This window comes from Vanacampus margaritifer, chromosome 4, assembly GCF_051991255.1.
Source record: "Vanacampus margaritifer isolate UIUO_Vmar chromosome 4, RoL_Vmar_1.0, whole genome shotgun sequence".
Classification (NCBI taxonomy): domain Eukaryota; kingdom Metazoa; phylum Chordata; class Actinopteri; order Syngnathiformes; family Syngnathidae; genus Vanacampus; species Vanacampus margaritifer.
In genome coordinates, this window is record NC_135435.1 from 28,174,528 (window position 1) to 28,190,845 (window position 16,318).

At 44.7% G+C, this 16,318-nt stretch overlaps 2 protein-coding genes across 4 annotated transcripts in view; one reads left to right on the plus strand and one right to left on the minus strand.

Moving 5' to 3' along the window:
* Nucleotides 1-142: 142 nt before the first annotated feature.
* On the minus strand, nt 143-10,100 carry LOC144051041 (ileal sodium/bile acid cotransporter-like). Its single transcript, XM_077564795.1, has 6 exons — nt 9,697-10,100; nt 8,985-9,103; nt 8,715-8,803; nt 8,443-8,618; nt 600-757; nt 143-228 (listed from the first exon to the last, which is right to left on the minus strand). The coding sequence occupies exons 1-6, from the start codon at nt 10,098-10,100 to the stop codon at nt 143-145; spliced, it is 1,032 nt and encodes a 343-aa protein (XP_077420921.1).
* Nucleotides 10,101-11,076: 976 nt separating this feature from the next.
* nav2a (neuron navigator 2a) overlaps nt 11,077-16,318 on the plus strand; it is a 174,675-nt gene continuing 169,433 nt past the window's right edge. The window contains exons 1-2 of one of the 3 annotated variants that reach the window (XM_077564147.1): nt 11,077-11,178; nt 11,948-12,533. In XM_077564147.1, the coding sequence (XP_077420273.1) occupies nt 12,453-12,533 (81 nt within the window). In that variant the 5' untranslated portion in view covers nt 11,077-11,178; nt 11,948-12,452. Of the gene's footprint in view, nt 11,179-11,714; nt 11,840-11,944; nt 12,534-16,318 lie in introns of those variants that run through there. The other 2 variants (XM_077564148.1, XM_077564149.1) reach the window with 2 other exon arrangements.

Below are 16,318 nucleotides of genomic sequence, written 5' to 3' on the forward strand. Positions count from 1 at the left end.
AATAAAACCGTTGCACACACAACCTCAACCTTCATTGTGATGTTTGTTGACAATTGCCCTGCTTATGAAGGTAATTTTCGTTTTTCTTTATTAACCAGTCATTATTCAATTCACAAGTACTATTTTCGACATGACAGTGTGTCTATTTTGTTTCTTTGCCATCTTCTAGTGATGGAGATTCTGTTTCAGCTGATCCCAGACCACGACACTTTTTATAGGCTTGGTAACCTGTGGAGTAAAAATGCAAGAATTCTGAATCAATCATCATCTTAACATCAACTTTTCAATCACCTGACATTTATGTACGGGGACATTTTAAACTTGAAGACTTAAGTTGTAAAAGGTGCAATGATTAGCTCTACCATCGTGATGCAATAAATAGTTCAACCACAGTGACTTAAAAGAGGGATTTTCTCGTGAATCTTAATAACCTGTTAAAGACCACTGTCCTTGAACACAAATTCTGTAATGGTTAAAATTGGTGAGTTGGTGGAGGCACCTCTTAAAAGATTTTTTTATTTTATTATTATTTTTATTATTCTCACATTAGGTCATTATTGACTAACCAATATCAAAACCGCCTCACATTTGAAGCTTACCTCCACCAAACAGGACAGTCGCCAGCAGCTGAAAGATGCCATAGATGAGGGGCAAGGCAAACATGGGCTCCAGCTCAGATGGGTTGAAGGACAGCTGGATTATGGCGTTACACAACTGGACGTTCTGAAAGCCGGTTTCCACAGCAATTGTTCGACACCTGCCCGCCTCCCGAAATCCAAAGAATAACAGAAATATTGCGCATATGAGCTGAGCAAAATTAATTAAGTAAGGATAATGTGATGATTTGAAATGATTAATTCGATTTAGCAAATATGATGTGCATATGCTCGGAAGAGGTTTGCACTTTGCTGTCAGATTTTTGAAACTGTTTGTTTATGTCATCAACTGCCACTTTACCTATACCACGGTTGACCCACGAGACGGGCCAGAAGGAAACCCAATCCAAAACCAATAAAGGGGTGGATAGCTCAGATTATCCATAGGGAAGGGTTCATAATCCACAAAAACTGGTAAAGAATAATCCCAACCACAGAAATGACGAGAAAGGAACAAAAAACAATAATTGTCCCAACCTGAGAAGAAAACACACAATATGCAGTCAACATCACTTTGTAGAGTTATTTATTTAAATCCAATCTCAAATCTAATAATCAGATTTCTCTTCGCTTTCAGTCCACTTCTATGACCATATTGTCAGTCGTAATAGCAAGCATATAGTCAAATAAATATTGCTCAGAAAAAAACAAAAACATTCTGTTTCATAAACGTAAGCTTGAGGTCAGCCCTCAATTTATTAAGAAATATATATACAGTATAATTTAAGCCACTACTGAATCAAAGAATAAAAAAAAAAAGATTTGAATGTCATGATTAGTATCAGCTGTGCTGTTTCAGTTGCAGTTGCTGGGGAGACAGCTGGTGGGCGGAGCCCACCACACTCACCTGTAACCCGTTAGCTCATCAGGCCAAGTTAAAAGCCTGAGAGAAACAGCAAGGAGTGTCGGGATATTCCTCTGTGACACTACTCACTTGACCCGACTGGTAAACGCTTATCCGAGAACCAGCTGCTGATCTCAATGACTTACCTTTTTGCTGCCACTGTGCATGCTTTTGTGTTTGTTTGCTATCCGCCTGTGTGCGTGAGTTTGTGTTTCCTTTTGTCCGCCTGTGTGCGTGATTTTGTGTTTTCATTTATTACTATTATTAAATCTAAGTTATCCGCATCCCTGCCCTGGCTCGCCTTCCTCTCTGCATCTGGGTCCTCCTTTCTCAAGCCGTGACAGAATATCCCGACCAGTTATGGACCCCGCAGATCCCAACAGCCCGTGCCAGGCCATGGGCGCTTACTGGGACAGCACGAACTATATTTCCGCGAGCTGAAGGAGGCACTGTCGACGCTGACCGCCCAGATCGGGTCGCTCACCTTGAAGGTGGAGCAGAGGCCGGAATCCACGGCAGCAGAGGACTTACGTGCAGCCGTGGCGTCACCTGTCGTCTCCGCGTTCCAATCAGCTGGCAATGCTGTAGCTCGGGAACCCAGTATTCCCCATCCTCCCCGCTACGCTGGCCAAATTGGGGGTTGCGACCAATTCCTTCATCAGTGCAGCCTGGTTCTAGATCAACAGCCGCACACCTTCCCGACTGATGGCGCCAAGGTCGCTTTCGTAATGAGCCTACTTTCCGGCCAGGCGGCGCTATGGGCGATGGCGGTGAGTAAAGCCAATCCCGAACTCCGAGCTTCATTTTCTGCCTTCCTGCAGGAATTTAGGAACGTTTTCAACCACCCCGTAAAAGGGAAGGAGGCGGGCAGCCGCCTGCTGGACCTCCGACAGGCCGACTTGTCCGTGGCAGAGTACTCCATCTCCTTCCGGGTTTTGGCCGCCGAGAGCCATTTCAACGAGGCGGCGCTGTGTGGTATCTTCCGGCGGGGACTCAGCCCGCGAATCAAGGATGAGCTGGCAGCACGGGATGAGACGTCCGGTCTGGAAGAACTCCTCAACCTGGCCATCCGCTTGGACAATAGATTGCGGGAGCGACGGCGGGAGGAGGACCGACGACCAAAGGAGGCAGACACGGCTGCTTCACCGTTTTCGACCACGTCCGCGGGGCGCTTCTTCGGCGCCTCGCCTCCCGACGCCTCGTGGCGACGCCCTCCGACGGGAGATGGTATCGAGCCAATGCAGCTGGGGGGAGGACGGCTCCCTGCGGCGGAACACAGGAACCGATGGAGAAATCAGGCGTGCCAATATTGTGGTCGGCTCGGACACCAATCGGCCACGTGTTGGAGGCGGCCGGATAGACGTCGGGACATCGCACCCGTTCCAGCTGCAACCACTCAACCCCAACGCAACAACCAGTGTGAGTACTCTCAGTCTCCAGGAGCATGTGACCCTAACAGTCCATTGGACACTAAAAGACTACAACTGTCGGGAGAAATGACTTGGGGTGGGGTGAATGTAAAAATGATGGCGTTGGTGGACTCGGGGGCGGATGATTGTATTATCGACCCGAAAATTGTCAACATCCTAAAATGTCCGATGATTAGACTCGAGGAAACAAAGGAGATGTATGACCTTAATGGGCGCCTCTTGGGGGTGATTACCCATAGAACAGAGGGTCTACACCTGCGCTTATCAGGAAATCACGTGGAGACTAGACAGTTTTTTATTATGCCCTCCCGGTCAGCCCCAGTGGTCCTGGGTCTGACTTGGCTGGCCAGGCACAACCCAGACATAAACTGGGGCAGGCCTAGGTTAGAGAGGTGGAGCTTGTTTTGTCACTCCCATTGCCTGCGGTCAGCGGTGGACTACCACTGTGGCCCAGCGAAGGCAACTGGGGAATCAATTAACCTGGAAAATGTGCCAGCGGAATATCACGATTTACGGGAGGTATTTAGTAAAGACCGGGCCTTATCTCTCCCTCCACATCGGCCTTATGATTGCGCGATAGAATTGCTTACCGGCGCACCGCTGCCTAGTACACGCCTATACCAAATAGCTAAGCCGGAACTCCAAGCCCTTAAGGAGTATGTCACAACATCGCTGGCTGCCGGTCTTATTCGGCCTTCTAAGTCACCGCTAGGGGCAGGATTTTTCTTTGTGGAAAAAAAAGACAAGAACCTTCGCTCCTGCATCGATTTCCGTGGTTTGAACGATATTACAATTAAAAACAAATACCCATTGCCACTGATGGATTCAGCCTTTGCTCCCTTACACTCTGCTACGGTGTTTACTAAATTGGACCTTCGTAGTGCCTACTACCTGGTTAGGATAAGGGAGGGTGACGAATGGAAAACAGCTTTTAAAACACCCATTGGGCACTTTGAGTATTTAGTTATGCCTTTTGGCCTCTCAAACGCCCCCGCAGTATTTCAGTGTTTTATCAATGACGTCTTGCGTGACATGCTTAATCATTTTTGTTTTGTTTATCTGGACGACATTTTGATTTTCTCCAGAGACCTAGCAGAACATCAGCAACACGTTCGGCTGGTTCTGGAGCGACTGCTGGAAAACCGGCTGTACGTGAAAGCAGAGAAGTGTGCATTTCACACCCGTTCGGTCCAGTTCCTCGGGTATATTGTGGAAAGAGGTCAATTGAGGGCTGACCCGGCCAAGATCCAGGCCGTGGTCGAGTGGCCAACACCCACGTCTAGAAAACACTTGCAGAGATTCCTGGGGTTCGCTAACTTCTATCGTCGGTTCATCCGCGATTATAGCTTAAAAGCGGAACCTCTGACAAGGCTTACATCTACAAAAACTCAGTTTATTTGGACTCAGCAGGCTGAGGCCGCCTTTGTTAAATTGAAGTCATTGTTTTCACGTTCACCGGTCTTGACACACCCTAACGAAACTCTTCCATTTGTCGTCGAGGTTGACGCTTCAGAGACAGGAGTGGGGGCGGTGTTGTCCCAACGATCCCCGGTTGACCAGAGGCTGCATCCCTGCGCTTTCTTCTCTCGTCGGCTCAACCAGGCAGAACGCAATTACGATGTGGGCAACCGTGAGCTGCTGGCCATAATTTTTGCCTTGCAGGAGTGGCGGCACTGGCTGGAGGGCGCGGCGGAACCCTTCCAAATTTTCACGGACCATAAAAACTTGTCATACTTACGGTCCGCTCGGAGACTGAATCCCCGCCAAGCACGCTGGGCCCTGTTCTTGACGCGTTTTAATTACTTCATTACCTACCGACCTGGATCCCGGAATACCAAGCCGGATGCCCTGTCCCGCTTGCACGGTCCGGCCGCCGAGGGGTCTCTACCCGGACCGATTGTGCCGGAGTCCAGAGTATTGGGAGCTCTCCAGTGGGAGGTTGAGCGGAGGGTGGTGGAGGCAGCTGACGGCAGGCAGACCCCGGTAGCGTGCCCTGGCGATAAGTTGTTCGTGCCCACTCACCTCCGGCCAGAGGTGCTGCAGTGGGGGCACGCATCGAGGGTGGCATGTCACCCAGGGGTGGGTCGCACGCTGTCCCTGGTGGCGCAGAGATTTTGGTGGCCCGGGCTGCGCAAGGACGTTGAGGACTATGTCGCGTCTTGCGCGGCGTGTGCCCGTAATAAGTCCTCTCGCCTGAAACCATCCGGCCAGCTCCGTCCCCTGCCCATTCCCCACCGTCCTTGGTCACATGTGGCGTTGGATTTCGTCACCGGGCTACCTCCTTCCAACGGGCAGTCGGTAATCTTGACAGTGGTGGACCGGTTTTCAAAAATGGCCCACTTTATCGCCCTGCCTAAATTGCCCACCTCGCTGCAAACAGCTGATGTCCTGATAAAGGACGTTTTTAGGATCCACGGGATACCAGTGGACCTCGTCTCCGACAGGGGGCCTCAATTCGTGTCCCGGGTGTGGAAGGCCTTCTGCAAGTCCTTGGGGGCTACGGCTAGCCTGTCTTCAGGCCACCATCCCCAATCTAATGGGCAGACGGAGCGGGCCAACCAGGACTTGGAGTCGGCGCTCCGATGCGTATGCCATCAGCACCCTTCCTCGTGGGCGTCCCACCTCCCGTGGGTCGAATACGCCCACAACACTCTTGTATGTTCTGCCACAGGGTTGTCCCCGTTCCACGCGGCCTGTGGTTATCAGCCCCCCTTGTTTCCTTGCCAGGAGGGCGTGGTGGCCATCCCCTCGGTCCATACTCACCTCCGCCGGGCTCGCAGGGTTTGGCAGGACACCAGGAAGGCCCTGTGCCGCACCTCGGACCGCAACAAGCGGCTCGCGGACAGGCACCGGCTTCCGGCACCATCCTACCGACCGGGTCAGAGAGTTTGGCTCTCCACCCGGGACCTGCAGTTGGCAGGGAGCTCCAAGAAACTGGGGCCTCGGTTTGTCGGCCCGTTTGAGGTCGACTCCGTGATCAACCCGGTGGCAGTTCGGCTCAAGGTACACCCAGTTTTTCACACGTCCTTGCTCAAGCCGGTCTCGGCCAGCCCATTGTGCCCGCCGGCCGCGCCGCCACCACCTCCCCGGGTCGTCAGCGGGCAGCCTATCTACACGGTTAGGGCCATACTGGACTCTCGTAAGCGCGGCAGGGGGATGCAGTATCTGGTCGACTGGGAGGGGTACGGCCCCGAGGACCGCCAGTGGATCCCCCGCTCCTGGATTCTGGACCAGTCACTGGTTCGCGACTTCCATTCGTCACATCCTTCTCTGCCAGGTGGTCCGCCTAGGGGCGTTCGTTGATGGGGGGGTACTGTCATGATTAGTATCAGCTGTGCTGTTTCAGTTGCAGTTGCTGGGGAGACAGCTGGTGGGCGGAGCCCACCACACTCACCTGTAACCCGTTAGCTCATCAGGCCAAGTTAAAAGCCTGAGAGAAACAGCAAGGAGTGTCGGGATATTCCTCTGTGACACTACTCACTTGACCCGACTGGTAAACGCTTATCCGAGAACCAGCTGCTGATCTCCATGACTTACCTTTTTGCTGCCACTGTGCATGCTTTTGTGTTTGTTTGCTATCCGCCTGTGTGCGTGAGTTTGTGTTTCCTTTTGTCCGCCTGTGTGCGTGATTTTGTGTTTTCATTTATTACTATTATTAAATCTAAGTTATCCGCATCCCTGCCCTGGCTCGCCTTCCTCTCTGCATCTGGGTCCTCCTTTCTCAAGCCGTGACATTGAAGGGCTCTTTCTGAAAATGCTATTCATCTGTTTTGAATACATTTAATTGTTTTGTTGTTATTGTTTTTTTAAAGGATGACAAGTTTCTTTACTTAGTTGTAGAAATGTATTTTTTTTATCATGTTGATTCACTGCCATTGACGGCTATAAACGTCAAAAATTAATTTGAACTATTTCTTTTGGTTTAACATTTTTTCCCACTTTTGTTATAAGAATATGAAAACCTAGATTTTTTTTATTGTACATTTAGAACAGATATAAAATTTGTGATTAATCGTGAGTTAACTAGTGAAGTCATGCGATTAATTACAATTTTAAAAAAATTCGCCTCTTGGCCCTAATTTTTAATCATCTTTTTTTTTTTTTTTTTTTTTTTATGAATTTACGGCAGTGAATGTCTGGCTCAGCCTGATCAAGTTCAACAAATTAACAGTCAGCACTTTATAGAATGACATTTCAGTATGGCCTAAAGATGTTTTTTTTTTTTTCATGTATCGCATTTTGGACATTTAGAATTTCATAGCAAGCTCAATGTCCCATATAAAAAATAAATACTGTATTCACCATTCATTGAGGAAACCCCCTGTTAGTGGCAATGGCTGGAAATTTTCAAAAAGAGTCAAACTGTTGTACACAACTCCAGCCTGCAGAGTGCGCTGTGTTTTGACACTTTGAAGCTGTCAGCAACATTGCCCCTCTTGTGGAGGTCATTTAGATTCATAACAAAGTCCGCAGAGCAGAGCCATAACCTCGGAGCTGGCTGTCTTCTTTTCCTTTAATGACCACTCATTCAATTCAGAGGAACTATTTTCTACATTACATTGTATTTTCTTGTTCTCTGTCGCCATCTTCCAGTGATGGCGATTCACCGTCTGCTTCAGTCGATCCCAGACCACGACACTTTTTATAGGCTTGGTATCCTGGAGAGTAAAATGCAAGAATTTTGGAATCAATCATCATTTCAACATTATATTTCCGATCAACTTACATTTATTTACACAGATTAGAACTTGAAGACTTAAGTTGCAAAAGCCGCAATGAATAGTTCCTCTATCATCGTGACCAAAAAGAGAGCTTTTCTTGTGAACTTCCTGTCCTTGAACCCAGGTTATTATAGTTAACGGAAACTAAAGCTTTGCGAATATTTGCGAAGGTATAGAGAATGTTGATCATACTCAAAAACTGAATGACTGGATTGCACATTTTATTGTTGTAAACACTGATCATTGTCATGATTTTATGATACTACAGAGCTGACTAGCGGTGGCTCTGCATTAAGGGCACAGTGTTTTTCCATTTCACAAATATATTATATTTAAAACAGCATACAAAACAAACAAAATACAAAACAAACAAAAAAGTATTTTTATTAAAGTTGTATGTGCCCCTGCGAGTCTCAACACAGCATTCTGAGCAGCAAAAGCCGCCTGTTCTCAGCGGGCGGCCATTTTGCCCTCTTGCTGTCGATGGAAAATGACATCACAGTTCCTCGGGGCTCACAAAGGCGACTTTAATATCGCTCACCTGCAACCGACAGGACGACTGCCAGCCACTGAAAGATGCCATAGATGAGGGGGAATGAAAACATGAGCTCCAACTCAGATGGGCTGAAGGACAGCTGGATTATGGTGTTACACAAGTTGACGTTCTGAAAGCCGGTTTCCACAGCAATTGTTCGACACCTGAACCCAAAAAAGGGAAAACAAAAACAATGCATATGAGTTTGGTTTGCACTTTGCTGGCAACATTTTGAAACCGTTAACGTCACTTTTACCTATACCACGGTTGACCCACGAAACGGGCCAGAAGGAAACCCATCCCAAAACCAATAAAGGGGTAGATGGTGCCGATGATCCAAAGGGAAGGGTCAATAATCCATGAAGTCTGGTAAAGAATAATCCAAACCACAGAAATGACGAGAGAGGAACCAAAACCTATAATTGCCCCAACCTGAGAAGAAAACACACAATATACAGTTAACGTTGTAGAGATGCAGTATTTGGCCAAGAAAACATGATATCGATCAAAGCAAATGCAAATTCCTACCTTGAGGATCTTTTTAGCCAAGTGCGGCCACCTACGTTTAACATACATTCCTGCACTGATTGGGACGATGATGGACACAAGAGTGATACCTGTGGAAATCCAAATTCTATATTGTTGTTGTTGTTTTTTTTAACTCTCCCAATTTCAGTCGGACCATAATATATCTCAAGTCAAGTGAGTGTAATTATCTTGTGCACCTAAAAAAAACGAATCCCCTAGAAAGTATTTTGATATCTGTCTGCCGGTCATAAACACGAGTTGTATATTTACCAATGTTGTCATATGGGATTTGGATGTTGTCCGAAGAAGTCCAGGTTGAAGTGTATATGAGCAGACATAATGGCATCATTCCCATGGCCAGGATGGTGGAGCAGGTTGTCATACTGATACTGAAAAGAAGGAAAATAATAGCGGTGGGAATCTTTGAATGTCTCACGATTCGATTCCGAATTTTTGGGCCTGCGATTCGATTCAGAAGCGATTTTTCATTCACAACGATTTGATTGACAATGAATTTTGCTTCAATCTACAGATGTGCAAGGAATTGTAATGATCTACTCCCGTTTGACTCGCTAATGCTAATTAGCGCGCTACTCGCGGCACTTTTATCACTCAAAAAAAGAACGACTCCACGCTGAAAAAAACAACTTTTATTGGAATAACTTGATCGTGACTTTTTCCTTCTACTCGCTAATGTGGCTACAATTTAACAGTGTATTGGAACCACACTGCCCCCCAGTGGCCAAACCGGGTACAACATAAACAACGCTCCAATTAAAGGCACACATGGGCAAAGGCAAGACAGTATAAAATAATTTAAATTAAAATAAAATAACTGCTGCAAAATCTCTCTCATTACATTTGGGTGATGTTTTTTTTTTTTGGGGTCCAATAACAAATGCAATGAAAATGGGCTCACACATCCGCACATTGCCATACATCAACTCACCTTATATTATCAACTGAGCCAGACACTACTTACCTTAAGTCCATATCTCCATCCAGCAAGACGCAGACAATATTGGAAGTGGAGCCTCCAGGACAGCAACCCAAAATAATGATGACAACGGCCTGAATAGGCAGCACGTTGAAGGCCATTGATAAAACAAAGGCGGTAAAAGGCATGGCGCCAAATTGGCAGAGGACACCGATCGCAATGCCCCAGGGTCTCTTCAGGTAACCCCACATTCGTTCGGCCTCCACAGCGCAGCCCATGGCAAACATGACCAGAGCCAGCATGACGCTGAACAAGATGCTCACCGCTAGGATCAGTTTTGCATTGGTGTCGGTAGTTGTAACAAGGCAGTTGGCACCCGAGCAGATTGTGGCTTCGGAGTGGCAGGCAGCAACTTCTGCAAGTGCACTTGTTTCCGTGAATATAGACATCTTGAAAATGTGCTGCCGGAAGAGAAGTATCTTTGGCTAGTCAACTTTGAGAAACTGGTTGCTTGTTCTCGCCACCCTGTATTTATTCGATTATACTGGATTTGTTGTTTTGGTCATCCAATAAGTTGATAGTGACTGAATTGTCCTGCCTACTGCTCTTTGTGTGCTGCTGGCTACTCCCTAATTGTATAGGGAAGGAATCATTGTTTTATGGGGTCAATGTGCAATATGTACGGTCATATAATAAAAATGTTTGCGATGTGATTGCACCATCATTCTTTTAAATGCTTTTGTCTCATAGTCCTTGAGCTGTCACTTTATAGTGGTCAAAAATAAATACATAAATGACAAAACGCCATTTTAGGCGTTAAGTGGAAAAGGTGCAGGTGCCCCATCCAATTCTCCCTTTTGGGATTTTGAATTCTCCTCAACGTACTCACATTTGGACGCTAAGTGGCGCCAAAAGCCTGCTCACGTTAAGTCGCCATGGAAACGAACGAGCGTCTTCGACGATGTTGGGAGAACGCAGCGAGTGACGTCATTTTACAGGGCGAGAGGCACAACGTGTGGGACCCTGATGGATACTTTAGGGACGCTTGGTAGATTTGAATACTCGCATTGGCTGCGTACGTACAGTTAAGCACAAGCATCTGCATGCATAAGATGAGAAACGGAACCAGTCTACAGTATAGTTCTTTTCTTTCCTTTTTTTTTTTTTATTAATTAAAGAAATGTATCAGGATGTGTTTTGTTAGCGACCCATCTTGGATGTACCCCGCCCCTTGCCCAATCAGATGGGGTGTAGGCTTCATCTCCCTCACGACCCAGACAAATAGAATAAAAATGGATCAATGGGTCAATCAATCATAACAATTGGAATAAAAATGAAGAAACCATCACAACCATGAGCAACATTTGAACTAAAGTAACACCGTAAGTTTTGGCTGCCCTGCCCACTCAAAATTTCCCGACAGCACGTCAACGCATCACTTGCTTCGTTCACATACCGGAGGAAAGAACATCATCAAGCAGAAGGCACCTTCTCCACGAGGGGACGAAACAAACACAGAAGTTCTGGGTAAGAGTGATTTTTATGAGAGTAATATAATGTTGTCCGGTGTTATTTTGTCTCCGTAATTTGTACAACGTGTGCAGTTTTTTTTCTAGCAGTTTCTAGAAAGCTCAGCCCAGACTATATCATGCTCGGCGCAGAATCTTCTGCAGGGATGCTGCAGTATTGCTCAAACCTTCGACAGAACACTTTGAAATCCTTCCCCCCTCATTTCTTCTTCTTGTTACCCCCGTATTTCAAGGAGAAGCTTGTTACATGCTATTTCACGTGAAATTGTTGAACGATTGGAATCGCTAAAAGTCGTTAAAGTGTTTCAGGTGGGAACGTGCTACACCTGACGTAATCAGACACATTTTCGTTTTCTTGTCAGCTTAAATAGCCACTATTAAACAATTTGTTATTTTTATGCACAGTGCTAGGATGGAAGCCTTTATCCAAACATATAAAAATGCGTGACGTGAGTACTGATGCGAATTAGAATGAATGTAGTAGTTCGTGAACACAACATAAGGATGACTGATAACATTAAAATATCAGTGCCGGTCACATGTTGATGTACAAGTTACAACATTTCAATATTACTGTTGCCTCAGTTGGTGACCTAAAAATGGACTCATCCAATAATGATGACAAAAATGTACATGGGTTTTGGGCTAGAACACTGCAGGTAGGAAAATGTATGTACACAAAAATGTTTCTTTCGTGCTTCATTTAATTGAACCGATCTTGTGTCATTGTTTTTCTTTGCCCATTTTCTTTCACTGCCGGACAGCAGACATTTCCAGCTTTTCCTCGCTAGTTGCTGTTCTTATTCCTAAATTGGCGGGTGCCACTTGGAAGACCGAGCAGTGTGCATAATCCGCAGCCCGCCCATGTGCTCCTCGCCGGATGATCAACTGACTGTTGTCCAAAAGAAAGGATTATGATAATAACACCCTCCAAAGTCTCTATGGCTGCGGCGGTGGTTTTGGAAGAGACGAGGACCCTGCCGGTGTCTGATTTCCACCGTCTGCCGTGACGAGAACTGCGACGAGAACCCGTGAGGAAAACGCTATGAGCGTGTCACGGCTTGTGGCCGAGGCGGGACCCTCTCGGAGATCGGCCATCACCTGTTTGATGAGGCAAAGTTGATGGACGACAGACATTTTTCCCACTTTTTGGATCGATGTTCACGCCTCACTGCAACCGATCGAGCGGGGAAGCGGACTGAAATACTTTGAGCGGGTATTTCATTTCAATCCCTGCCGTTAGCTGCTGGATATTCGCCCACTTATGGGAAGATGGAGGCCGGAGCGGAGGTTTGTGCAAAACAGCACCCCAAGAGGAGACCCGTGCAGCACGGCTTGGAGGACCAGAAAAGGGTGAGTTCGCTTTTTGTTCGCTCAAGTGTCATACACCCAGAAAAAAAAAAAAAATCTTTGTGCCAAGTATGTGGCTCACTGTGAATGTATTTGCAACAAAATATATTCCCTAAAGAACTACATGAATCAGAACGTCAAACGAGGAGAAAGCATGACAAGCCAAAGAGTTGGTGAAAGCACGAAGAAGTCTTCCCGACGCTTTGTGGTTGTGTAGAATTACTCGTCCCGTCTGCCGCGAAGATGAATGGAGTGGCTCGTTTTTCTCCTGTTCGAGCTTTGCTCTGCGTTTTCCACATGCCAGGGTTCGACAGTTGAATGGGATGCACGTTGTTCTGGGTTTCAACTCATCAAAGGCACCGACGGGACCGCTGTGGTTCCTTCAGTAATTCAAGTAACAATTTTATGCAGAATTAATTGTAAATTCATTTTCTTTTTTTCCTCTTTTCACGCGCAGCTAGAGTGTACGCTATCTCACAAAAATGACATCTGGGCAGATATTTAATTCTATCTTTTCATGGCACAACACTGAAGAAATGACGGTTTGACACAATGAAAGATAGTCAGTGTACAGCTTAGTGTATCATTTATTTAAAAAATAATGCAAAACACAGCCATTAAAACCCCTGGCAACAAAAGAGAGTACACCCCTAAGTGAAAATGGCCAAAGTGCCAATATTTTGTGTAGCGTGGATTTCGCCAGAGCTTCTTCGCAGGTTGCGACTGGAATCTAAAGCTGCCTAAAATGAATCGACAAGTAATTGATTATCAAATTAATTGTGACGACTATGTTAATAATCGGGTCATTGTTTGGAGCCATTTTTCAATTTTAAACTGATTTGAGCATATCAACAGTAATTGCTCACTGATTTCTGTAGTCCTTCATGAAAGAAGACTGATTATCTTCTGTGTTTAGTCGAAATATGACATTTGCAAACATCTGAACCAGTAACATAGTACAACATCACCCCCCCCCCCCCCGCCCCCTTTTTTTAAATCCCTATATGAAGTACGAAATTAACACTGATCACTGCTTAATAAACATTAATCAATGCTTTTATTTTTTTTGCAAAAATTAAAACGCCGACTGATATTGTCAGACCTTCCTCACCTGGTTGCCGCCACACACGCTTAACACCATCTGGAGGAAATCAATTGATTTTGGTCTCATCAGACCACATGACATGATTCCAGTAATCCATGTCCTTAGTCTTTTTGTCTTGGGGGCTTCCTGTATTTGTCTTCCTTTAAAATGTGGATGCTCTGATTTGGGCGTGGCCTCTATGCACACATTTTTACTTTATCTTTACAATTTGGTAACTTTTATGTGGCGAGTTTTGACTTTTCCGTCCCTCTTGCAAAAGGGTCTCCATTGAAAACAGCTACGTTTACATTCGTGCTTTTTTAAATGATTGATTTGATCAGGTGTGTTAAATTAGCCACCTGGGATTATGCATAACATGAATATTAATTGGCGCTACCAACGTCCCAGCTGCTGTTTTCAAAAGCCGAGCCTCTGTGGATGCCGAGTGACACGCAGAGCTACACGAGCACTTGGCATTTCTGTCTAGCGTTCTACGAGGCTTGATATTTATGTAATCCCACCCAAACTGCTTTGTCGTTGCTATGGTGACCAAATTGAGACCCCCTCCCCTTTGCATTCTCAATGAGTTATCCGCGGCGACACGTGTCGATTCCTTTTCGAAGCCTCGTGGCCGCCTCAAACGTGTCAGAATCATGAATCAGACACGAGATGAGGCCAGACGCTCTCCGGGGGAATTGGACCGAGCCGATACTCACCTTCCCTCTTTATGGACGTTAGCTGAGCCGAGTCAATCGAAAGAGCCAATGTAGTCGCGTCTGATTCTATATTGTTGGCGTATTACCGAGGGGGGCGCTTGAGCTGTAAGGTCTCGTATCCCCTGACAATTACCTTTCGCCGTGTGAGCTCAAGATCCTGTATGTGATTCCGGCACCTGCGCTTGGTAATTGGATTTTGTTCATTTTGTAGGTTTATGTTCTCACATCTCCACTGCGCCGCACATTCATTTTCTTTAAGTAGCGACGGTGGGCGTTCATGGACAGCAGAGAAGGTTGGAAAATCTCGCCGGATGACATCGAGGCTACCAGATAATATCGGACGTTCTCACTTCAGAGTCCATTATAGCCTCTTAAAACCTCTTCAGATAAGCTCAAGAAGAGAATGTTGGAAAGTTCAAATAGGTTTCGTCTTATGACAAATCAACCATATATGATGGTTCATTTTATTGTAACAAAGACACTATGGGCTCTATTGTATGAGCTTTAGATCAAATATTGATCTCATTCACTGCCATTGACGCCTATAAACGTCAAAAAATCATTTGAACTATTTTTATTAGTTTAACATTTTTTTCCCACTTTTGTTAACAAGAGTATGAAAACCTAGACATTAAAAAAAAACTTTAAAAAAGATTAAAAATTAGGGGTGTAATTGTAATTAATCGCATGACTTAACTCACGATTAATCACAAATTTTATATCTGTTCTAAATGTACAATCATTTTTTTTCTAGGTTTTCATACTCTTGTTTACAAAAGTGGAAAAAATGTTAAACTAATAAAAATAGTTCAAATGATTTTTTGGACGTTGATAGGCGTCAATGGCAGTTAGGTTAGCTAACCCTAACCCTCATATTATGGTTAATTTTATTATAACAAAGACACTATGGGCTCTATTGTATGAGCTTTAGATCAAATATTGAACTCATTCACTGCCATTGACGCCTATAAACGTCAAAAAATCATTTGAACTATTTGTATTAGTTAAATTTTTTTTCCCACAAGAGTATGAAAGCCTAGACATTTAAAAAAATATATCTTTAAAAAAGAAAAGATTATTAAAAATTAGGGGCGTAATTGTAATTAATCGCATGACTTCAATAGTTAACTCACGATTAATCACAAATTTTGTATCTGTTCTAAATGTACAATCATTTTTTTTCTAGGTTTTCATACTCTTGTTTACAAAAGTGGAAAAAATGTCAAACTAATAAAAATAGTTCAAATTATTTTTTGGACGTTTATAGTCGTCAATGGCAGTTAGGTTAGCTAACCCTAACCCTCATATTATGGTTAATTTTATTATAACAAAGACTCTATGGGCTCTATCGTATGAGCTTTAGATCAAATATTGAACTCATTCACTGCCATTGACGCCTATAAACGTTCAAAAATCAATTAAACTATTTTTATTAGTTTAACATTTTTTTCCCACTTTTGTTAACAAGAGTATGAAAATCTAGACATTTAAAAAAAAACATCTTTAAAAAAGAAAAGATTATTAAAAATTAGGGGCGTAATTGTAATTAATCGCATGACTTCAATAGTTAACTCACGATTAATCACAAATTTTATATCTGTTCTAAATGTACAATAATTTTTTTTCCTAGGTTTTCATACTCTTGTTAACAAAAGTTGAAAAAAAATGTTGAACTAATAGTAATGGTTCAAATGAATTTTTGACGTCTATAGCCGTCGATGGCAGTGAATGAGTTAATGCACAGGTTTAGTGTACTCTTAGCGCAGACCAAAGCAGATATTTACATTGAACGGCGAATTGATTCATCTCATTAGCAGGGAGAGAAAATTTGACAGTAATTGTTCAATCAGAACCTCTGGAAAATAATTTTTTCCCCTCTTGTCATTACGGACTGCTCATTAAGTGCTGTTTGGTACGCTTGGGTGAGGTTCTCGAGGATAATGAGATGTACAGTGACTGTGCGTGCTTGGCTATTGTACTTCTCATCA